The sequence below is a fragment of the Dasypus novemcinctus genome, chromosome 16, assembly GCF_030445035.2.
Source record: "Dasypus novemcinctus isolate mDasNov1 chromosome 16, mDasNov1.1.hap2, whole genome shotgun sequence".
Lineage (NCBI taxonomy): Eukaryota > Metazoa > Chordata > Mammalia > Cingulata > Dasypodidae > Dasypus > Dasypus novemcinctus.
Genome location: NC_080688.1, coordinates 78,436,563 through 78,460,910, shown reverse-complemented (window position 1 = coordinate 78,460,910; position 24,348 = coordinate 78,436,563). Strand labels below are relative to the sequence as shown.

Sequence of the window (24,348 nt, the reverse complement as noted above, 5' to 3'; positions counted from 1 at the left end):
TACCTTCTCTACCTTGTTTTTTACATTAAAAGATAAATTTTGGAGATTGTTATATATAGGCACATACAGATCTACTTCATTCTTTTAATGGCTTCATAATATTCCTTGATAAAAATGCATGCTTGTGTTTTAGTAAGATTAGATTTCAGAAAATTAGTGTAACATCCTTTTTAGCACAGCATTCTTTTAAAGCTAGTGTGAATTCTAAACGCTTTTTCTTTATGTTATGATTCCTTAGCTTTGAGCTTGCCTCTGTCTATTGCTTTCTGACGGTGTTCAGGCCTTTTATGATGGGAGCTCTCATGATATGGAAGGTTAGTTTTCTTATTATTTTTATTAGCTATTGATTGATTAATATGGACTCATTTTAATATTAACATTATGTAACATTATTTGACATTGAGATTATAAATTCGTTGTGACTGAGTTAAATAGCATTGGACAGAAGATATCGCCTCAGATTTGGCATATATACTACTGCTGGGCTGGAGTTAGCAGCCTCAGACTTCTACCCCAAAATACGGTAATTCTCTTTGCACTCATCTTAAGCCCATTTGACTCTAAAAGAGTAAGGATTTCATGTTCATCCTATCCAAGGATTTTCCAAGCCTGTGGGGAAGCTTTGGACAACACTTCTAAGGCTCCCTGAACTTGGGTTCTCACCCACAATCCTGCCAACCTGTGATGAGCTCACATCTTTTCTCTATTTCTCTAATCCATCTACTAGAATCGATTCATTCATTCAACGTATATCACTGAGGGCTTATATTCAGTAATTGGCCAGGCATCTTGCTTGGTTCTGGGGATACAAAAATGATTTTGACATATTCTCAACTTTCATCAGTTACCCCTTTTTTCTTTAGGATCATTATTGATTTTATTCCTCCCATCTTCTTCATCCCACAGAAAAATTAGGTCTACCATTGGGCCTGGCACATTTTATGTAGTGGTAAATAGTTGTTTAAATAAGGTAACTGATACCTGCCTATAATTGATTTACCTTCTCTTCGGCTCACATAATTATTGTTGTTACTGATCTAATATAAGTCTAAGAAATGTTAAAAAAAAATGCTCAACATTTTCTCATGTCCTGTTCTCTATTGAATTATTTAAAAATGGTATTGGTTGTTCATATCTCAGTCTATAAAGACATTGGGCCTTTAAATAAAAGCAAGAAAGGGGAAAAAAATGAAAGATAAAAAAAAGGTTAAATTAGAATGCCAGAGCTAGACACAAAAACGCAAATATTGTCCGATTCCACTTATATGAAATATCTAGAATAAGCAAATTCATGGAGACAGAAAGTAGATTAAGGAAGCAGACTTGGCCCATTGGATAGGGCGTCTGCCTACCAAATGAGAGGTCGGCGGTTCAAACCCCCCGGGCCTCCTTGACCCGTGTGGAGCTGGCCCACATGCAGTGCTGATGTGTGCAAGGAATGCTGTGCCACGCAGGGGTGTCCCCTGCGTAGGGGAGCCCCACGCGCAAGGAGTGCACCCCGTCAGGAGAGCCACCCAGCACGAAAGAAAGTGCAGCCTGCCCAGGAATGGTGCCGCACACGTGGAAAACTGACATAACAAGATGACACAACAAAAAGAAACACAGATTCCCAGTGCCGCTGATAAGGATAGAAGTGGTCACAGAGGAACACACAGCAAATGGACACAGAGCAGACAAAAAAACAACAGGGCGGGGGCGGGGGGAAGGGGAGAGAAAGAATAAATAAACAAATAAATAAATAAAATAAATTTTAAAAAAGAAAGTAGATTAGCGGTTACCAGGGCTAGAGAGGGAGAACAGAAAATTATTGTTTAAAGAGTACAAAGTTTCTGTTTGGGGTGATGAAAAGAAGTTTTGGTAATACATATATTTTAGACTGGTTACTGGATAGCAGTACCTCAAAATATTAAAAGTGTTAGTTCTGGGTTGTGAATTTTCAACCAGTTTAAATTTTATTATGCCTTCCTCTTTTTTTTTCTAATTTTTTAGTAAGTGTGGATTTTATAATTATGAATAAATTAATATTAAAAATAAAAATTAATACCAAAGCAATTGAATTGTGTTTATAGTATTGTAGTATCAAATAACCAAATGAGTTCAGGGTTCTGTGAATCAAATATCAGCTTACATAATTTCGGTATTCTTGGCCTTTTATACCCTTTTGGAATCATTTGAACATTTTCATTAATGATAAAAAATTTGATCATTAATGAAATCATTTGAACATTTTCATTAATTTACAAAAATTTGTAAAGGTCTTTTATTTAGAATGTGTATTGGTGTTTATTATCCTTCACCCTGCCTATATTATTAGTGTATATTTTAAAAATCAGTTTCCTTACTGTTCTATATGTTCTTGTGATTATGCTTTTATTTCAAGGTTTGCTCTTCACTAGTATATATATAAAAGTTATTTGAGAAATTGAAATTATTGCTAAGAGCAGAAATGGTATTTGTTACAAAAAGTGTTTCAAATGCTTCAGTTGCCCATGGCATCATTTTTCATTCTTTTGAACAGATTTTAATTCCATTTGTTCTTGTGATGTGTGCTTTTGAGCCAGTTCAGTTAATGACTCAGTTATCATCAAAAAGGTAAGATAAATGTTTAAGAAACTTTTGATTTGCTCATTTTAATGTAATGAGAGTAGGTATTTGAGGATATTTCATGTGATTATGTCATTTTAACAGATTGTTTATTAAAAAATGAAAAAAATGTTTTTCTCTTTTAGGCAGTGTTCAGTTTTCTTTAGACAAAGTTAGTTGATTAGGGCCTCTAACAGACTAATATTCTTTCTCAGCAATAAAATGTTACTAGAATATTATTAAAGATTGTGGAGAGCTTCCCTAGAAAATAGAAAAACATAAATGTTAAATCATTGTGGTAAATGACTTGTTTGTTTTAGATACAATTGTGCGTACAAAGACAAGGGATAGGATTCTGTTTTCTTTAGTCTTATTTCTTAATTATTTGTTGGACATATGTTTTAACATTTTTTCATTTTAATGGCTTGAAGTAACTTTTTTAAAGGTCAGTAATTTACCTAGTTTCTCAGTCTTAATTTCTGCACATTTGACAAGTGGAGTTGGAAGTATTCTTTCAGAGTTTTGAAGAATTTCTGGAAGAGTCAGTCTTAAGCAATCAGGGCTCTGAAAGAGAAGCTGTCAGCTCAACTACTTGCTTTATTTAACAAATGAAATAGTCTCATCAGCACAGGACTGATCAGCCTCTCAGAAAGACACTTGAAATAAATATGAATATGAAGCTTCTTTTTATACTTAAATCAGACCAGCATATTCAATGCTGAAAGAAAATACTAATATTAGCATGCATTTGCATGTTCTTCTTGATGAGTTTAAACTAGAACTGGATTCACTTTATTATGCATATGCCATTATTAAAAAAAAATAACAAAGCTTTTTTCCCTTCCACTGCTCAAGAATAGTAGAAATCTCATTTCTAGTTTCATTTGATATATTTTGCAGAATATTTACATGAATTTAACAATGAAAACATTTAGGCCTTGTCCATATCATGTAAAAGATAGGAATGTCTTCCTTCCCCTTAGTTACTTAGGTTCAGTAAAAAACTGGTGAATGACATGCAGTTTCCCCCATCTCTGTTAGTGTATATACTTTCTAGAAGGAATTTTAATGAAAGTTTAAATAAGAGCTATAATACTTTTCTAAAACTAGTGCAGCACACACACACAGAACAAAAAAACAAAACTAAGAGGGAGAGAACTGAGGTGCCATGGTTGCAAAGTTGAGGCTTAAAAAAGTCTCATGATCTCTAAGTCATACTTTTCCCTCCAGATGTCACACTGACTCTTCACATTTAATTTATCACACACTGAACCCAGTGAGTTCCTTTCTTCTACTGAAAATTAGCTTTTCATTCTATTTTCTTTATCTAATCCATCATGCAAACCAAAGTCCATCCATTCCTCACTGCTGGATCCACTTGCTAAATATTGCTGATCTCATCTCTCCTTTCTATCTTATTGCCGCTGCCTCATTATTTATGTTGCTAAACATTTCCTTACAGCACAGCTCTTGAAAGTGTGGGGATTAAGATAGGAATGGGCTTTATACTAATGACTCACTTGTTAGGTCTGTAATGCCAAGGATGAGTTCAATTTGACATTCCAGGGAGATGATTCTAACTGCTTTTCTTCAGACTCATTCCTTAAATATGTATTAAACAAAAGTGAAGTTGCAAAGCTGTATTAACATTGTTATTTTGCATGACTTGAAATTAACTTTTCTAAATATTAACAAATTATAGAGTTGTTCATTCTTCATGATGGGGCTCATCAACAAGACTTCTTGTGTTTTGGGTGGAAGGCCCTAAAAGGGAATTATCTGGACATGAAGATTGCCTAATAGTTCATCTGTTAGAAGTGGTTTTGGTTATAAATAATGAAAATCTAACCAACAGTAGCTGAGAGAAATAGGATTTAGGTGTCTCACATAACATGGAGTCCAGAGGTTGGCAGTCCAGAGCTGGTGTGATGCCATTAGGAACTCTGTCTTGTGCTCTCCCATTCTTAGGCTTTTATTCCCATGCTTGTCTCTTCAGATTGCCATGCATCACATCTGCCAACCAAATGTGAAGAAGATCTAATGGAGAAAAGTCAGAGATTTGTCAGCCAAGTCCCCCTTTTCATTAGGAAAGCAGTGTTTTTCTCACATGTCTCATCCAGCAGATTTCTGATTATGCCCCAGTGGCCAGACCTCTATATGTTAGCCATTCACTCTAAATTGGAGGGCACTTAGGGAAAAGGAAGTTGTGGATTGAGGAAGAGTGGAGAAACAGCTAACAAACAGTTGAGAAAAGATATTTTGTGACCAGTCCATTCCATAGTATGAGGTGACCTGAACCAAGGAGATTTTTTTTTTTAATTTTTATTTTTAAAGAAGCTTTAGATTATGAAAGTATTACATCAAAAATATAGAATATAGAGGATTCCCGTTTACCCCTTCCCCCTCCCACACTTTCCCTCATTAACATCTTTCATTAGTGTGATACATTTGTTAGAATTAATAGACACATATTGAAGAATTGCTACCATGGACTGTAGTTTACATTATTGTTTACACTTTTCCCCACACAGTTTTATAAGTTTTGAACAAAATGTATAATGCCTGTATTTGTCATTGTAGTGCCATGCAGGACAATTCCAGTGTCCCAAAAGTGCCCCCTCTCCCTCCCCTTAAAACTTCTGGTGGCTACTGCCTTTATATCAATGATACATGTTCTTTCATTGCTAGAATAATAATAAGTCTATAGTAGAATAATAAAAGAATAATAATAAGTCTACTTTAATTGATTGTTCATTCCCCAATCTTGAGGATTTGGGGATGGTGATGCCTACTCTGTTGCTGACTGAGAGAGGGGGCTTAGATCCCATGGGGCAGATGGATGGAGTTGTCTTGCTTGCAGTTGTAGATACTCTCTATTATTTGGGATGGGCATTATCCACCATCATCCTTTTGTTAGTTATGCTGGACGAGTCCAATGAACTGGAGAGTAGGTATTGGCTGCAACTCTGCTAACATTCAAGACTCAACTGGCATATGAACAGGCCAAAGATATAAGTCTCTGGGACATATAATTAACAAGTATAGTGATAATATAGGTTCAAATAAAAGGGGCAGAAGAGCCATGTGTAGGGAAATTATAAATGAGTCTAAATCTGTTACATGGGGGAGCATATATTCCAGAGTCAGGCCCACTTGATAAGGTACTGAATTCCTGAGATTGTCTGCCCTCCTTATAGTGTCTTAGATGTCTCTAGAGCCCTCAAGAGCACCACTGTTCACTGTGGCAGTCAGTGAGATCTTGCTGAGATATGCATAAGCATAACCTCTGGAATGACCTTATCTTAGCCATAAAAACTCATTCATATTTAATATTTCCCTCTTTTGGTCAAGGTCTTTTTCCAGATGCATTGCTAGTTGGCACTTGGTAATAATCCATTGGTGCCAGGGAGACTTATGCCTGTGAGTCATGTCCTACACTGGGGGAAAGATAGTGCATTTATATGCTGAGTTTGGCTTAGAGAGAGGCCACCTTTGATCAACAATGAGGCTTTCAGGAGGTAACTCTTAGCTAGTATGTAATACTAGGCTAAGTTTCAGTTTCACAAGAAAAGGTTCATGGGTACAAATGTCAATGTCAAGGGCCTGGAGTAATTGTATGTCCTCCTTTGCTAGGCACTGCCCATGTACTCAGGATTCTTGCCACTCTAGTAGAGAATGTAGCAGGACTCCCTGGATGGGAATTCACTATTCTTTCAGTTATTGTGTGGGTCTCCACCCACTGAGACAATATCCCTTGAACCCTGAACATATTCATATGGCTTAGAGGCATCCCCTAGGTTTGCCCCTTCCCACACATCCCCCTGTCACTGACATCCTACACCAGTGATCATCCCCTGCAATAGTGTGACCCTTCTGCAATCTAAAACCTCCCCAGAAACAAAGCCAAAAAAAAGAACCAAATAAAATAAATAACAAGTAAAATATAAAAATACAAAATAAAATTTATTCATTGTGTCTTTCATCACTGTAAGATCTCTTGTCTTTTATATGCAGTGACGATTTCTTATTTCTTCCATATGTTCCCCCGGTTTTTTTTTTTTTTCTTTATCATCAAAGAAGCTTTAGGTTACAGAAAAGTCACATGGAAAATATAGGGGATTCCCATATACCTAATGCCCTTCCCCTCTCCTACTCTCCTCTATTAGTAACATTTTACATGTGGATGGTACATTTGTTACAATTGATGTACAAATATTGAAGCATTGCTACTAATTATGGACAGTGGTTTACATTATGGTTTACATTTTGCACCATACCCTTTTATAGGTTTTGACAAAACATGAAATAGCCTGTATCTATTATTGCAAGATCATGCAGAACAATTCCAATGCCTTAAAAATGCCCTATGTTCCATCTATTATATCCTTCTCCCCCCTCCCCTTGGATCCTATGGTAACTGCTGCGTTCCAGTTTTTGAGGAATAAAGGTCCTAATTACATGCCTGTCGAGGGCTTGAGTTATTGGTCTGTTTCCTTTTATTAGGCATTGCTATGATCTGGAGAGATTCTTTCCCTCTAATTGAGAACATAGCAGGATTCCTCAGGATGGGTGTTCAATATTTTCTTATTTATTGTGTGGTCTTCACCCAACTGAGATAGCATCCCATGACATGATGATGAGCACTTTCATATTCCACAGAGGCGTGCCCCAAGTGCACTCTATCCTGCATGTCCCCCCACTCTCAGTGCCCTCCCCTGCCATATTTGCCAAAAGAACATTTCCACCATCGTAGTTTTAGCCACAAACCTGTAAATCCCTAGAGTTCACTTACCCCTTCCTCCAGCCCTCCCCCCAGTACTGTGTATAATCGAATCCAAACCCTCCCCACCCTACATCCACTCAAATTCCTGCACCATAGAACCCAGTCATATCACTGTACCATTATCACCCCCATCCATTGCCCAACCATACCCTTTCACTTTATCGTAGATTTTGCCCATACTGAGCATCAACTCAATACTCTCTACTCCCTTTCTGTCTCCTCTTAACCTATCTTCCAGATTCTAGCTCTGTGAGTCTGCTCAATTTGCTTAAGTCATATCAGTGAGGTCAGGCGATATTTGTCCTTCGATGACTGGCTTACTTCATCAACATAAGGTCTTCGATATTCATCCATGTTTCTCATGTGTTAATACTGCATTCCTTCTTACAGCTGAGTAATATTCCATTGTATGTATATACCACAATTTGCGTATCCATTCATCTGTTAATGGTCACATGTTGCTTCTAACTTTTGACAATAGTGAATACTGCTTTGAACATTGATGTGCATATATCTGTTCTTGTCCCGGCTTTCAGTTCTTCTGGGAATATACTCAGAAATGGGATTGCTGGGTCACATGGCCATTCTATAGTTAGCTTCCTGTGGAACTGCCAAACTGTCCTCCACAATAGCTGCACCAGCAGTGGATTAGTGTTCTCTTTCCTCCACATCCTCTCCAACACTTGTAGTCCTCTATTGTTTTAATCACCACTGGTCTAATAGGTGTAAGAGGATATCTTGTAGTTTTGATTTGCATTTTTCTCATAGCTAGTGATGTTGAGCATCTTTTCATGTGCTTTCAAGTTCTTTTTAGCCATTATTTCTTCTTTGGAGAAGTGTCTATTTAAATCTCTTGCCCATTTTTAAAATGAGTTGTTTGTCTTTTTATTTTTAAGATGTAGGATTTTTTGTATATGCTGGATATATCCAGCATATATATTACCTCCACTGTCTACTTCTTTACCTAAGTCAGATAGTACCAATCTGATTTTTGTCAAGATTTGATGTTCAGTAAAACCAAAAGGAAGATATTCTTAAGTCACTGTGTAGTATTAGCCATCTCCAGTTTTATGGTATGCCGATTGTTTCTACCATTTATTTAGCACATGTGTTTCATGTTTGCATCATGTGCCAAGCACTGTTCTAGCCACTGGTGATATATTGGTGAATAGAGCTTATGGTCTGCTCAAGAAGCCAAATAATAACAAATAAAATGCTTATAATAACAATAAAATGTCAGGTAGTGTTAACTGTTAAGAGAATAGAATGATCCAAGAGACTTTTTTGAGGAGGATGCTTTTTAAAGCAAGGAGCTGAATAAAGTCACAGAGTGAACCATTCAGATATTGGAGTAAAGAACATTGCAGAGAGAGGGATTAGAAAGTTCAAAGAACTTGGGGTGAAAAACATGCGTGGTGCATGTGAAGAACAGCAAGAGGCAAAGCGAGCTAGCAGAAGAGTTATAGGAAATAAAGTTGGAGAGGAAGGCAGGGGCCAGATCATATGTGACCTTTTAGGCCATAGTTAAGTCTTCAGGATTTCTCTACCTGTGTCAAGGAAGCCTTCCTTTGTAGTATGGATAAAAATTTTAGGGGAACAAAATTCCACAGGGTAGAATTTTTGTTGTACTGATTTTGATTCAAAGAAGAAAAGCACTTTATAGCAATTGGAGCTGTCTAAAATGGAGTGAATTCGGTTATTGTAAACATTAAAGCTGGTGCTAGACAGTCTTTACTGGAATTTTTACATTGAGAATTCACACTTTGGAGTAAAAAGTTGTGCCAGATGACCACTGCATTTTCTATAAACTCTTTACCAGATGAGCATCCTTTATTGTATGTCTGTTATAACAGACTTGTATTGAATGGTGCTGTGCTTGAGTAAGATCATCAGACTTGTATATATCTGCATATGTGAACTATTGGGTAATGTTTCCATATTGCAAACCTATAGTTAGAAAAACAATTATTTCTTAAAAACAAGTTGTAAACTTGAACAAAACCTTATGCAAAAATTAATTCAAAGTGGGTCACAGACTTAAGACTTTTAGGAAAAACCTGAGCACATCTTTTGGATCTAGGATAGCCAGAGTCATTCTTGATTCCAAAACCATGAGCTATAAAGGGAAAAATTAATAAATTGTGTCTCTATCGAAATTAAAGCTTTTTATCTATAAAAGGCCCTGTTAAGAGGATAAAAAGGCAAACTGGGAGAAAATATTTGCAAACCACCTATCCATCAAAGAACACAGGTATGTAGAATATATTTTTTAAAGTCTCAAAACTCAGCAGTAGGGATGCGGACTTGGCCCAGCGGTTAGGACGTCCATCTACCACATAGGAGGTCCACAGTTCAAACCCTGGGCCTCCTTGACCCGTGTGCAGCTGACCCATGCTCAGTGCTGATGAGTGCAAGGAGTGCTGTGCCACACAGGGGTGCCCCCTGCGAAGGTGAGCCCCACACACAAGGAGTGTGCCCCGTAAGGAGAGTCGCCCAGTGCGAAAGAAGGTTCAGCCTGCCCAAGAATGGTGCCACACACACAGAGAGTTGACACAACAAGATGACGCAACAAAAAGAAACACAGATTTCTGTGCCGCTGACAACAACAGAAGCGGACAAAGAAGACGACGCAGCAAATAGACACAGAGAACAGACAACTGGGGCGGGGGGTGGGGGTGAAGGAGAGAGAAATAAAATAAATAAATAAATCTTAAAAAAAAAAAACTCAAGAGGAAAAAACAAACCATTCCTTTAGAATATAGACAGAAGACCTGAAAAGGATACACAGAGGAAAATTAAGCTGATGAAACGGCATTCAACATCATTAGCCATTAAGGAAATGTATATTAGAAGCACAATTAGATATCATTACACATCTACCATAATGGTTAAAAAATTGTAGCATCTCTACATACTGGTAAGAATGAAGAGAAATTGGATCATTCATACATTGCTGATGAGAATATAAAATGGTACAACCACTCGGCATGAGACTTGCTGTTTTTAATGAGACTAAGCATGCAACTGTCTATGCTCTGGCAGTTGTTACTCTTAGGCACTGTTCTAGAGAACAAACTGGAAACAGCCTTGATGTCCTTTGATGGTTAAACAAGCTTTGGTACTTCCATTATATGGAGTACTACTCAGCAATAAAATGGGATGAACTACTGATAGATATGACAACCAGGTTGAATCTAGAGAAAATTAGAGTGAAAAAATTAAAGTGAAAGAATCGATCACAAAAGGTAATATACTGTATGATTCAACTTACATAACATTCTTGAAATGACAAAAATTATAGAAATGAAGAACAGAGTAGTGGTTGCCAGAGGTTAGGGATTAGGAGAGAGGATGACAAGATTGGGTGGTTGTGGCTGTAAAGGAGCGTCATGAGGGATTCTTGTGATGATGGAAACATTCTATATCTTGACTTTTTTATCCTGGATGTGATGTTTTATAGTTTTGCCAGATGTTAACCATTGGGGGAAACTGGGTAAAGAATACACAGGATTTCTCTGTGTTTTTTTCTTAAAATTGCATGTGACTCTATTAACTATCTCAAAATTAAAAGTTTAATTGAAAGTCAATTCATATGCCTTTCATCCCACTGAAATATTCAAAGTCTTCATTAACATTTTTGAAGTCCAGGTCATAACTGTGGGGTGGTCACCCATGGTAATGTAAAAAGAACTCTTTTGAAACTCATATTTTCAGAAACAAAATACCAACAGAATATTGGGTTATTTGATTATTCTCACTTAGATTTTAATGTACTTGAAAAATGTGCCTGTTGTATTATATCTAATTTTTATTTTGTTTTGTTTTGTTTTCAGCCTTTTTCTCATTGTTCTTGTCATATCAGACATGATGGCTCTGGTAAGGCATTATTTGATATTTAGTATAAATAAAATTGAGAAACTAATTGCTGAGTTAATTTAATCGAGAAATATGAATGCATTTGTGTACATGAAATCTTTAGATATGGAGTTATGTATTGGCATAATTTACATATAAAATCACTTCACTTTTATATCACTTATATAGTAAGTACTCTTTTTAATGTCTCAAATGTTTTATTGCTTGATTTACTCTAGTCATTTTATACCTAGTATTCCATATTGCATTATATCTAAAATACACATTCCACAGAAAATTAATGAGAAAAACTAGCTTTAGATTAGGTAATACATTAATTTTCCTAGTTGCAATGTTGTTTTTGTTAACCCATCTCTCAGATTAAAAAAGAGAAGAATAAAAGAAAGAAGGAAGGGAGAGAGGTAAGGAAAAAGAAAAAGAAAGGAGGAAGGAAGAAAAGAGGAAATACAGCTTTTCAGGTTGGAAGAGGCTATCAAGATGCTAGCTATAATAAGTGGGTTCTGAGTGAGGATCATTTAGCAGGCCTCTTGTATGCATTGTCTTAACAAAAGGAGCAATCTATTTTACATTTGCAGTTTCCCTCAGGTGTGATAATTCACTAGAATGACTCAGAGAAATCATTGAAAGTTGTTACACTTAACATTAATTTATTACAGCTAAAAGATAAAGCCCAAAGAAACAGCACAGAGGGCAGAGTCTATGAGGGTACCAAATGTGGTGTTTCCAATGATCCTTTCCCTGTGGCATCGGGGCAACACTACTTTCTCTTGTATGTATTTGTGACAGTACACGCAGAATATCGCCAGCCGAGGAAGCTCACCTGAACCTTGGTGTCCAGAGATTTTATTGGGGCTCAGTCACATATTGTCCACATGGTTCACCTATAGTCTCCAACTCCTCTGGTAGTAGAACTAATTCTACATGGCCCAAAGCCCTATCATAAATCTCCTTGTTAGACTAGTCTGGGACTAGGGTCCTCCCCCCAGGCAGACACTTCTATCAGGCATAACATTCCAAGGGCCTGGAAATCACCCCCCAGTAGTTGAGGGGGAAAGCCAGACTTTTCTTCGGTAAGGTTTCACTACGTAGCATCCTATCCTAGCAGATTAGAGATACTGATTAGAGTGATTTTTCCAAAGTCCTAGTCACTTAATTTAGATGAGAGCATTTTTGTGTTGTATTAAATTGTGTATCTGTTTCTGAAATTGACTGTGTATAATGTTATAGCTAATCAGCTGTGAGTATTGCTCACAGAGTGGCAAATAGGCAAGAAGACATATTGATAGAAGAGAATTACAATTCTCAATGATTAATTTTTTTATAGAGTCAGATTGCTTAATTTAACTTACAAAGCTGTTTATGTTCTAGCTGCTGTTTACTCGACTGGCCTCACATCTCACTTCTTTCCTCTTTGCTTTGTCTATACCAGTTTCATTTGGATCCTATCAAATCTGTCTGGACTTAGTAATTTTATAGGTACTCTGTCTGCCAGAAACACATTTCTCCTTCTATCTCCCCAACCTCCCCTTTCACTTGATTCCTACTTTTCATCTAAATATCAGCGTAGGAGCCACTTCCCATGAGAAGCCCCCTTATATGACAAACAAAAGTAGGCTCCCTCTTGCTCTGTGCTTCCATAATTGCTTATATTTTCCATTAATAGCCCTCATCACAATACATGTATAAATAATATAAATGAATTATTCACCAGACTATATGCCTCATGAGAAGGGGTTTCTCTTCAGGACCTAACACAGCATTAGCATGTAGTAGGTATTCAGTAAATATTTGTGAATGGATGATTGATACAGCTTCTTTTCACTGTTGTCTTTGGTATTGTTTAGTATTTAAGTTAGCTTATTCTTTATTTTTAGTTATTCACAAATGTCACATTTATATTTGATTGAATGACAATGCTATTTCTGACTTTTACACTAATGCTTATTTTAGTCCAAGCAAAAATTTTAGTAAAAAGCATATTTATATTGATTCCAGACAGATAGTACTTCTAAAGGATAAGAATCTGAAATACACAATCTTCAAATAATTTTGTTTTAGACTGTTCTAAGTAGGCTTTACTTTAATGTTTTCTTTTCAGCATTTTTTCTTCTTGGTCAAGGATTATGGCAGCTGGCTTGATATTGGAACAAGGTATAGTATATATTTATTCTCACAGAAGTTCTTAAGAAAGCAGTAAGTAAAAGTAACTGGGTATAGAGGGTGCCAGTATGATATTGAGGTAAGCGTTGATCGAGTAGGCTCTGAAAGTGAAACACATCCCTCTGATTCTTCTTGGCATTAACACATTAGCAGGTGTTTTCTTGGGATGGTATAGGGAGGAGGATAGATGTTAAGATTGGAGAGAAATAGAGGATAGTGGGAAGGCAGGTGCAAGAGGAATGCTTGAATCTGGGTTCCAGGGTAATTAACACAAGTGTTGTGTTTCTCTCTCAGTCTCTATCTGTCTCTGTTTCTCTGTCACTCTCTTTAAATAGAGGAGGCTAGGAAGTGGATGTAGCTCAAGTGGTTGAGCTCCCGTGTATGAGGTTCCGGGTTTGATCTCTGGTATCTCCTAAACAAACAAACAAATGAAAAAACCAACTCTCATTGGGGAGTGGATATAGTTCAGTGTTTGAGCACCTGCTTTGCATGTACAAGGTCCTGAGTTCAATTCCCCATACTCAAAAACAACAACAACATAAAAAGATGAGATTAATCAAGTTACAATGTGAACATTATGGTGGCTTAAATTTCATGTAACCATTATTATCTGCTTCTTAGAATCTTTAATATACATTTTAACATGTGATATCTATGATATTGTTACTTTAAAGTGTTATCTGAAAACAGTTGGTTTCCTGTTTATTATGCATTTAATGCCATAATCTGTTAAGTTTCTTCTCTTTGAGGAGAAGAAAGCAAATAGAGTTTTTCAAATGCTTTCTGAGACAGAATGCATTTTTATAGACTAATGTTATTTCATTTGGCCAATATTTATTTAGCACTTTTTGTTGTCATGAATTGTGTTAGGCTTAGATGAGGCATTTTGAGTTAGACGCTCTGCTCTCATCAGGTAGCTCATAATTTGTATTGCCTTGTTATTTATGTATAATATTCCTTTCCAAGACTCCATGAGTTTCCTGAGATCTAGGATCTGGTTTAAATATCCTATGTTCTGTATGTGTTAGATACATAAAAGGTAGTCCATAGATCATTGGTTTTTTTTCCTTTAGACTCTTAAATTTGAACCCTCAGAAAAAGTTTTAATATCTCCTCCTTCTGACCAACCCTTACATCCCAAAAGTGTTCAGGGAGATGTGAGTCATAGTGTCAGCTTTAGACCAGATTGCCTGTGCTTGAATCCCAGTTTGGCTACTTTTTTTTGTTGTTGTTTTTTAATTTATTTGTTTCTCCTCCCCACCTCATTTGCTGTCACTTTCTCCTCTCTGTGTCTGTTTGTTGTGTGCTTGTCATCTTAGGAGGCACCAGGAACTGAATCCAGCACCTCTCATGTGGGAGGGAGGTGCTCAATCACTTGAGCTGCCTTAGCTCCGGGCTTGTTGTGTCTCTCATTGTGTTTCCTTGTTGTGCCTCTTTGTTGCATCATCTTGTTGCATCAGCTCACTTCACCAGCTCACACTATCTTGCTCGTCTTCTTTAGAAGGCACTGGGAACCAAACCTGGGACCACCCATATGGTAGGCAGGCACCCAGCTGCTTGAGTCATATCCACTTCCTTTGGCCACATTTTAATTGTGAGACCATGGGCAAGTGACTTAATCTCTCTTCTGTAGGTCCCCCTTTCTCTTACAGTTGTTTTGAATGAATTAGTCCATATAAAGTATTTAACTTAGGGCCTGGCATCTAATAAACATTCAATAAATGTCAGCTTTTTTTTTTTATATAAAATATAAGGTAGTATATCTCTCTTTACTCTCTGTATGCTTTGATTAATTTATTTACATTTTAGACATAGGTCCGAATTTATTTTTTTGAAAAATAGTCTGATAAAATATAGCACTTTAGTGTATGAGATTGTTTTAATGGGAGAAATCTATTTTGGTTTTGGCCTTAAAGAGGTGGCAAAGAATGAAGAGGATATAATTTTCATATGAAAAATGTATATCATTAGTTTATACACAATCATTAATTTATATTATAATAATTAAGAATTTCTTATTTTCTCTGGCTAGCTTGGGGTTTACCTTTACTTGGCCTATTTTCTTCCAAAGTACCAATTTTTACTGTAATTTCCAATAATAACATGTATCAAACACAAAGCACTTTTCATATTCATGACCTCAGTTCCATCTAGGAAATATTTATTCATTACCAGCTCTCTACCAGGGGAGTTGCTGAGGATGAAAGACACCTAGTCTTGGGCCCTCCTGGAAATTTAAGACTGGGGGAGGAAACAGATACTTGAGCAGGAAATATGTTACAGTGTGACAAGTTCTACAGGAGCCTCTTATGGTAATACTTAGGGCACCCACCTCAGTCTTGCTCGTTAAGGGAAGGCATCTCAGGGGAGGGTTTAGAACAGGGGTTCTTAACCTTTTTTGTTCCATGGACCCTTTTGCCAGTCAGGTGACAACCACAGACCCCTTACTAAGTCCACACTATACTGTGTATTATTTAATAAATATGTCACACCCACACCAACACTTCCCCACAAGAATAATGTTGTTTTTTTTTTTTTATTTCAATTTAAGCTCTCTGACCCCTCGTTAAGAACCCCTGATTTAAAAGAACGTGTTAGGTCACAAAACTTAGGGTTATTAAGTCCTATAAAACACAGAGTGAGAAAAGATCTAAAATGGGATCTTAGTAACCACTGACGTTTAAAGTAAAGGACAAGAAGTGCAGAAGAGAGATGGAAAAAGTGGCCAGACAGGCAGGAGACCACCAGGAGGGAGCAGTGTGGTGGAAATGAAAAGAGCCTCTGAGGAAGGAGGGAGATCATAGGGTATCAGATGATACACAGAAATTAAGAAAAGATATAAGAAGAGTGTACATTGGATTAATCATGAGTGGTCATCTATGAGTTTGACTACGGAAGTTTCAGTTGCATGGTGGATCCAATAGTAGATTGCTGCACTGAATCAGATTCAGTCTTTTCCATGTCAGGACTGCAGACCCAAGGTAATGATTTGTCTCCCCTCTCCCTAGACTCCAATAAAATAAGAAAAACCTATGAAAGTGAAAAGAACAGGAATGGGACCTTCAGCAAATGAGCACTCAATAAATTCCCAGCAGATGGATAATTAAAGAGAAGAAGCAGCATCCCAAAATCTGTAGACAGGTCCTACCAAAGGGAAAGGGAAAACTGACCTGACTAGCAGAACCCCAGAAGCTCAGACTCGGTCAGACAGTAATGTGGAGGGCAGAAATGAGGAAGGGGGAGCCGGATGGAATTAACTGTCTGGAGGCTCTCCACAGCTCTTTCCTCTTCCTTCCATCCCCATCCAGAAAGTACTACAGGCATTTTATTCCCAGGGAAAAACCAGAGGATACCTCTGAAGAGACAGAAAAAGTATCTAGGGAGAATTTCGCTGCTATGATATGTGCTTCCACCTCAGAATCAAGCTATCATCCAGCCTAGCATTTCTAGCTTCCTTTCACCCCTGGACTAAAGTGCAGGGGCAGGAGCTCATCCTGCTTACTCTAAAACATGGTGGTGTTAATAGCAAGCCCTAACACATGCATGAAACTTCTAGGAAGCCGTCTCATTTGTGGGCGAGACCTAGAGGGAAAAAGGAACTCTCTAAAAAGTTTACATGTAAACATTGACCTACCTACCCCAATTATTTCCCATAATTGTGGTAAATTGAGCCAGGTGCAAAAGAGTACATATAATATTATTTCCTGTATAAAACAGTTGTAGAACAGAAAGCTAATCCATGGCCACAGAAAACTCAGCAGAGATTTCTTGAGGATTAGAGTAGGACTGATTATGAAAGAGTGCACCAGGAATTTTTGGGTGATAGAAATATTTTATATCTTGATTATGGTGATGATTACACAACCTTGAATGAAGGGCAAAATTTCAATTAAGGGACTTAGTGGTTTGGCAAGAGCATTTTAGGCAGAGGGACTGGAAATGAGCAATGTTATAGAGGTAAAAAGGCCCAATGCATACATAGATGGAATGTGACAAATAATTTGGGTTTCAGAAACCATAGGTTTTGGATAAAGAAATTTCTGTGAAGTAGTCTTTTGGGAACCTTAACTTGGAGAACCTTGAATACAAAGTTACAGTGTACATTCTATCGGCATAGAATTGAGGGACCATATTCTTGGATTCTACTTGAGCGTTAGTATATTAAATGTTACTTCCGTAAGGGGCTCATTGCCAAGGATTTAGGAACCTTTATTGCCTTTTTTTTATATAAGTTTATTCCATGGAGTAAGAACTTGAAGTGGGATAGCACTGTCAGGGTCTTAAGGCACTGTCTTTATGCATTCCTGACATCATATCTTTGCAGTCAGTATTAGATTCTCTTTTGATTGCCTCAAGTTATGGTTTTTTTCCTGCCTCCTTGAAGGTCAGTCCTTCCAGGCTGCAGTGAGGTTGAAAATGCCCTTCACAATGTCATAGGACTTTGCACCAAACCTAAATTGTCAGCTTTACCCTCTTTTCCCTTGAAAGTTTTTAAAAGATGCTTTGAGCCTTTGCAAAACTTGCATTTAACGTCCTGCATGACGTACTTCTTGGCACTTTTGTGAAACCTCCAGTCCTATTCCTTGCATGCCTTTCCACAGTCATCATGGGAATAAATTGTTCATCAGAACACAAAATAATAGCCAAAAGGCTACCAAGGCAGAAAACAAATAGATTAGTGAGCATCATTCAAACTAAGGGAAACAGAATAGTGCATTAGCACTTGGTTGCAAATGCTTTGATAACCCCCAGTCTGCAGTACTAGTTAGTAGCCATGAGAAAAATATGTTAACTCCATTTTCCCAGTACTATACTTGATTTATGTATATGTATTAAAATCTTATATCATTATTAATATTATACGGGATAAATAAAGTATGCTTTAAAAATGTTTTGTTCTAATAGGATTTTTATAATGGGAGCCACCTGATACATTTGGTGACATATATCCTGCTTCACATATGTCTGTAACATGTGTCCTGGTGTTTTAGATCCCAGTCTTTCTATGCCTGTTGTCCTGGTGTAATAATTATAATCCCATCTATGTATCATTACAAGTCCAAAGTGGATGGGAAGATCATGAAGGCCTAACCAGTTAATAAAGTATGTTCAGCCTCACTTTACCTCATTCTCAGTGCTTCATCTTCAGGGACCTAACTGCCATGGGTTAAATGGGGCGCTTGCTCTGAGACTCCTAGAAAGCAGTATAATAGAGACCCAACAGAGCTCAGTTCTATTAGGCTGAGGCTTTGGACTGTCCTATCATTTCTGCCAAAACACTCCTTGATCTGTTTGTCTTCTTTGTTTCTTATTTTATCATTCAAAAGATGCCCACTTTAAAAGGGAAATGGCTAAGGAGGGGAAAGAAGAGAATGGGCTGGAGAAACAAGAAATTCAAATTTGTCAGTTAGGCTTTCTACATGGAGTTGCCTCTGATTGATACTGTGTTGTTAGGGTTTGTTGCTGATGCTCTTGTTAGTAAGTTAGAATTCTAAATTCTTCTTTTTGTATCCTGTACAACTGTAATGGCATGCACTGCAGCAATGAAAATGTGGTACTGGTGTGGGACAGGAATGGTTCATGCATCTTCATAAGCATCCAATTTATTGCCAGGCCAAGGCTTGGATGGGGTGGGGGTGGGGGATGCTTCAAGATTCAAACCTGAAACACCATATAATAGGATTCATGTATCAAAACTTCATTATTGTACAATTTTTTCTGCTTTCTATTTGTGAGAATGTTGCTTTTAAGTTTTGGATTTTGAATTATCCTATATGAAAGTAAATTGGAAAATCAAAGATGTTTTTTGTCATGTTGCTAATATTAATGGGAACCAGGTTTATTTGAATTGTGTTCCTGTAGTGGTTTCCCTTTGTGACAAATTTAATTTTTAAACTTCTTTGTCATAGTAACAGAGTTAATAACTTCAGCTATTCCATGACTCTTATGCACATTACTGGAATGTTGCCCTTTTGTCCTCACTGTTTTATTACTTTAATGAGTACTGAAATGGGGAAAAGCTACCCCAGAATTTGAGAGAGGAGTGGGAACTACCTAACCTCATGAATGCAGTCTGACATATATGAGTAATGTTAATAGTATCATTGTAGTGATTGTGATGATTTTCAAACTAGTTTTGACAGATTCTTCAGCTAGCAGGTTCAGGTTAATAAATAATTAATAGTTTCTCAAAAAAGAAAAATTGTATTACTAGGATTTGAGACAGTACATTTCTATGAGTATATTACTGAAAGCTTTAAAATGCATCTTCTGAGCAGATTTTACCAAAATTAAATTGAAACTCTTAAAGGAAATCACTCACCACTACACTCTTAAATAAGTGTAGTCACCTGAAACTGTACAGGGGTTTTCAGTGGATCTCTTGAGACTCTATGGCATCAGGTGTTCTTGTAACAGCTGTATGAAAAATACCCTGCTCATGCCATAAAACTGCTAGACTGACAGCTAATTTAATATTTTTTTCTTTTGATCGTTTATACTACTTCATAATATTTCATATTAAAAACATCCATTTTTAAAACTAGAGAGAAATTCCTTTGGGGTAATTTTCATAACTCTGAAAACATGTTTAATTAAATTTATGTTCTAAGTGCATGTGTAGTGAGGCGAATAGAGTCAGCATCATCAGTTTGAGCTGCAGTTTCATTTGATTTGATTGCAGTGTTCATCTGGGCTTCGTATCCTACATGCACTATTGTTATGCCTTATTAAAATACAAAGGACAACTTAAATATTTAGCATTTCTCTTTAGAGATAATGAAAATGCCTGATTCTGTTCAATAGTTTTTTAATATCCTAAAAGTAATTAGTAAGTGTCATAAAATATCTTCACTCTTACAGTGAACACCTAGTTTCATTAAAATCTTTTCAACCTTTTTTTCCTGCCCTGGTATATCTGATAGCGATGATGGCTTCTATCGCCATCACCCTGATTGAGGGGAGGTACAATCAGCCCTTTATCACCCACTGTACAGGTTGAAAAGACCTGCCTGGTGATTCTGTATGCATTTGCACACACATACCCCGGCCCTCTTTACTATCACACAGGCAATACCCCGAGAATCACTGATTTAAATGATATCCGAATAGTCATGGGAAGAGAGTGGGAACAGCTGAACTAATTTCAAGTTGAAATTTGATGGTCCTTTAACTTTGCAATGCTGAGATGACGCCAAAACTTGATAGATGGAACAGATCACAAGCTGAATGCCTTATTGCTCACTAGTATGAGGATGATGAGCTTCAGAATTGTTCCCTCCAATAAGATCAGCTTAAATGAGCCAATAGTAAGTTTAGGCCGTTGTAAGAAGGTACGTGATCTGTGGAATATCTTTCATAAATAGACTTTCTTTAAATTTGAGGGTAAGTTGCCTACCAATTTTATAAATCTTATTTTTTCTTGAAGAGCAAGTCAGATTTAATATTTTGTCCTAAAGATGATTGCAAAAACTTAACTAGAATGTAATCTTTTGTTGTTGTTTTTTAAATATAGCTTTGTTTTGTAATTTACATACCATAAAATCCACAATTTTAAAAGTACAATTCAGGATTTTTCGCAATTTATAGAGTTGTGTAACCATCACCACAATCTAGTTTTTGAACATTTGTATCACTCAAAAAGATCCCTCACGCCTGCCTAACAGTCTGTCCCCATTCTATACTCAGCCCCAGGCAACCACCAATCTACTTTCTGTCTCTAAATTTCCCTATTCTCTACATTTCATATAAATGGAATCATACAATATGTTCTTTTGCATCTGGCTTCTTCTACTGAGGTTAATGTTTTGGGGATTCACGTGTATAGTAGTATGTATCAGTAGCTCCTTTCTTTTCATTGTTGAATCATCTTCCATTGTATGGTTATACCATATTTAGTTTATCTGTTCTATCATGTGATTTATAGTCTTTATCATTTGCTTTCATCTTTTTGGTTCCTGATCTTGTTGCTTTGGTTTTTCCCTGGAACTGAGGTCAGATGGAGCTTTCCCAGATTGAATACTCAGGCCTCTTTGTTGGGCAGGTTGTACTCATCACTTATCTCACTTTTGACCTAAACTTTAGTCCCTAGGTTGGAGAGTAAACCTTTTTATAACATAAAGAAATTGTGAGCATTATATCCAACTTATTGAATTGAGGAATTTGGTCACAGGAACTGTTTCAAATTTTGAAATGTTCTAAAAAGCCTCAGAAACAGCATATAATTAAAGATTTCTATGGAAGTTATCCCTTAAAGTGGCTAAGCATCATTTTAAACATCACAAGCTTGTAGAAAATAACGAAAGCATTAAGAAAACATCAAAAATAATTCATTGTCTCAGAGATAACCACTATTCAGCATGTTACTAGATACCCTTTCACCTTTAAAATTCATGCAAACATATACAGGTTGTTTTTATTTTGGGTTTTGTTGGCTTTTTTTCCCCCTGTTGGCTTCTAGTTAGAAATTTTTCCAAATAAGGCAAAGCATTAGACTGTTGACAGGGAAGTGATTCAATTTGCCTTACTTTTTTTCTTTTTTTAAAAATTTCCTTTCATTTTTAAAATAATGCTCTGGCTACAGTATGGAGAATATATTGTAGAGATCAGAGAAGGAGCAGGAAGATTGGTTAAGAGGCTATTGCAGTATTCCAGACTAGAAGCAATGGTAGCTGGGACTAGAATAGCAATTCAGAATGATGACAAGAGTTTGGATTTAGAATATATTTTGAAAGAGCAGTTGCTGGAATTTGTTGATGGCTTAGATGTACTATGAGAAGAAAAGAAAAAGATGTACTATGAAAGGAAGCCTCAGGGATGACTCCTGAGGTTTTTCTTTTTATCTTGAGTATGAGAGTGAATGGTAAAGCTGTTTCCTGAGATGGATATGGTTCTAAAAGTGTGTTTGGTGAATTGAGGTGTGGGAGTTCAGGAGTCTTGGACATATCAAATCTAAGGTGCCTTAAATTAGGATGGTACTAAAGGAAGTCATGGAATCTTGGGAGGGTTTTTCTTTTGTTTTGGGGATAAGCAAAATTACACATCTGTATGGTGATGGATATGCACTAGTAGAAGGGGAAAAATTGGTGATACAGGGCAGGGAGGGGGATAGTTGCAAAAATAAACTCCTTTAGTAGAAAAGGTGTGATGGGATCCAAAATAGAAGAGTAGGGTTTGTTTCAAACAGCATCGGGCAGAAGGAAATTTGGACACATATGTGGGTAGGTTGATAGGTTTGGAGTCAAAAGAAAAGAGGTACTTCTGTTATGATTGCTTCTACCCAGTATTTTCTCAGTAGGTTAAACAATGTCTTCTGCTAAGAGGGGAGAAAGGTGACATTGCTTTGAAGAGAGGAGAGAGGACATGACGTGGTTTGACTTGGAGACTGAGAAAAATGGTTCACAAATGAGGCATTGGTGAGAACTAAGTTTCATTTGTGTCATAAGTTTAAAGTGAGCCAAGCCAGAACAGTTATTAGTTTTTTTAGATCATTCTTTTATCTTATGCAAGGGTCTTACACAGACTGTCTAACAGGGCTATCTGTTCTATTCCATTATTCTGACTGTTGATTTTAATGCTATTATACTCACCTTTTGTTGTAGTATATTGTAGGAGTTGTTTTGCTTCATTTTGGTACTTTTTGTTTCTTAAGCATTTATACATTCCTCTAAGCTCTTAATTTTGATTATATATTTATGACTAATATTTTAGAAGAGTCTTATTTTAGTCTAGATTATATCTGCCAAGGCAATATAAAAAGGAAATTTTATGATTTCTTTTATTTATTTATTTTTTTTTAAGATTTATTTATTTACTTCTCTCCCCTTCCCCCCCACCCCGGTTGTCTGTTCTCTGTGTCTATTGCTGCGTCTTCTTTGTCCGCTTCTGTTGTTGGCAGCGGCACAGGAATCTGTGTTTCTTTTTGTCATCTTGCTGTGTCAGCTCTTCGTGTGTGCGGCACCATTCCCAGGCAGGCTGCACTTTCTTTCGCGCTGGGCAGCTCTCCTTATGGGGCACACTCCTTGTGCGTGGGGCTCCCCTACACGGGGGACACTCCTGCGTGGCAGGGCACTCCGTGTGCGCATCAGCACTGCTCATGGGCCAGCTCCACACGGGTCAAGGAGGCCCGGGGTTTGAACCGCAGACCTCCCATGTGGTAGACGGATGCCCTAACCACTGGGCCAAGTCCGCCACCTATGATTTCTTTTAATTACAAATTACTCTCTTTAATAATTAACAAACACTTAACAAATATTGAATGAATATCCACAAGGCCTTGTGCTGGACATTGGAGATTAAATATTTATTTAATTCCCTCCCTTGTTTGCACTCACTGTGTCATTTGCTGTGCGCTCTCTGTGTTGCTCGTCTTCTCTTTAGGAGGCACCAGAAACTGAACCTGGGAACTCCCTTGTGGGAGAGAGGTGCTTAATTTCTTGAGCCACCTCAGCTCTCTGCTTTGTTGTATCTCATTGTCTTTCCTCTTTGTGTCTCCTTTTTACATCATCTTGTTGCGCCAGCTCACTGTCTTGCTCGTCTTCTCCAGGAGGTATCAGGAACCACACCTGGGACCCCCCCCATGTGGTAGATGGGAGCACAGTCACTTGAGCCACATCTGTTTCCCCTAAGAATGTTATTTTAATTAAAGTTTTTATTTTAAGTTAATTATAGATTCTCATGAAATAAGAAATAACACAGAGAGATATTTTGTACCCTTTTCTTTATTTCCCCCAATGGAAACTTATTGAAAAGTTGTCATTTACACTTGCAAGGTACAGAATATTTTATCTGTAAGGCTTTTTCATGTTGCCCTTTTGTAGCCACACACTCTTCCCTCCCACTTTCACCTCCTCCTGATAACCATTAATCTCTTTTCCATTCTATAGTGTTGTTATTTCACTATATGGAATCATATAGTTTGTAACCTTTTATAAGTAGCTTTTTCACTC

The 24,348-nt window shown here is 37.1% G+C and overlaps 1 protein-coding gene across 9 annotated transcripts in view; it reads left to right on the top strand.

Moving 5' to 3' along the window:
• Positions 1–24,348, top strand: part of PIGN (phosphatidylinositol glycan anchor biosynthesis class N) — a 160,362-nt gene that overhangs the window by 127,666 nt on the left and 8,348 nt on the right. For all 9 annotated transcript variants that reach the window (XM_004478658.5, XM_058277847.2, XM_004478659.4 and 6 more), the window contains 4 exons: positions 239–314; positions 2,519–2,592; positions 11,200–11,242; positions 13,341–13,393. In XM_004478658.5, coding sequence (XP_004478715.1) covers positions 239–314; positions 2,519–2,592; positions 11,200–11,242; positions 13,341–13,393 — 246 coding nt within the window. The remainder of the gene's footprint in view (positions 1–238; positions 315–2,518; positions 2,593–11,199; positions 11,243–13,340; positions 13,394–24,348) is intronic.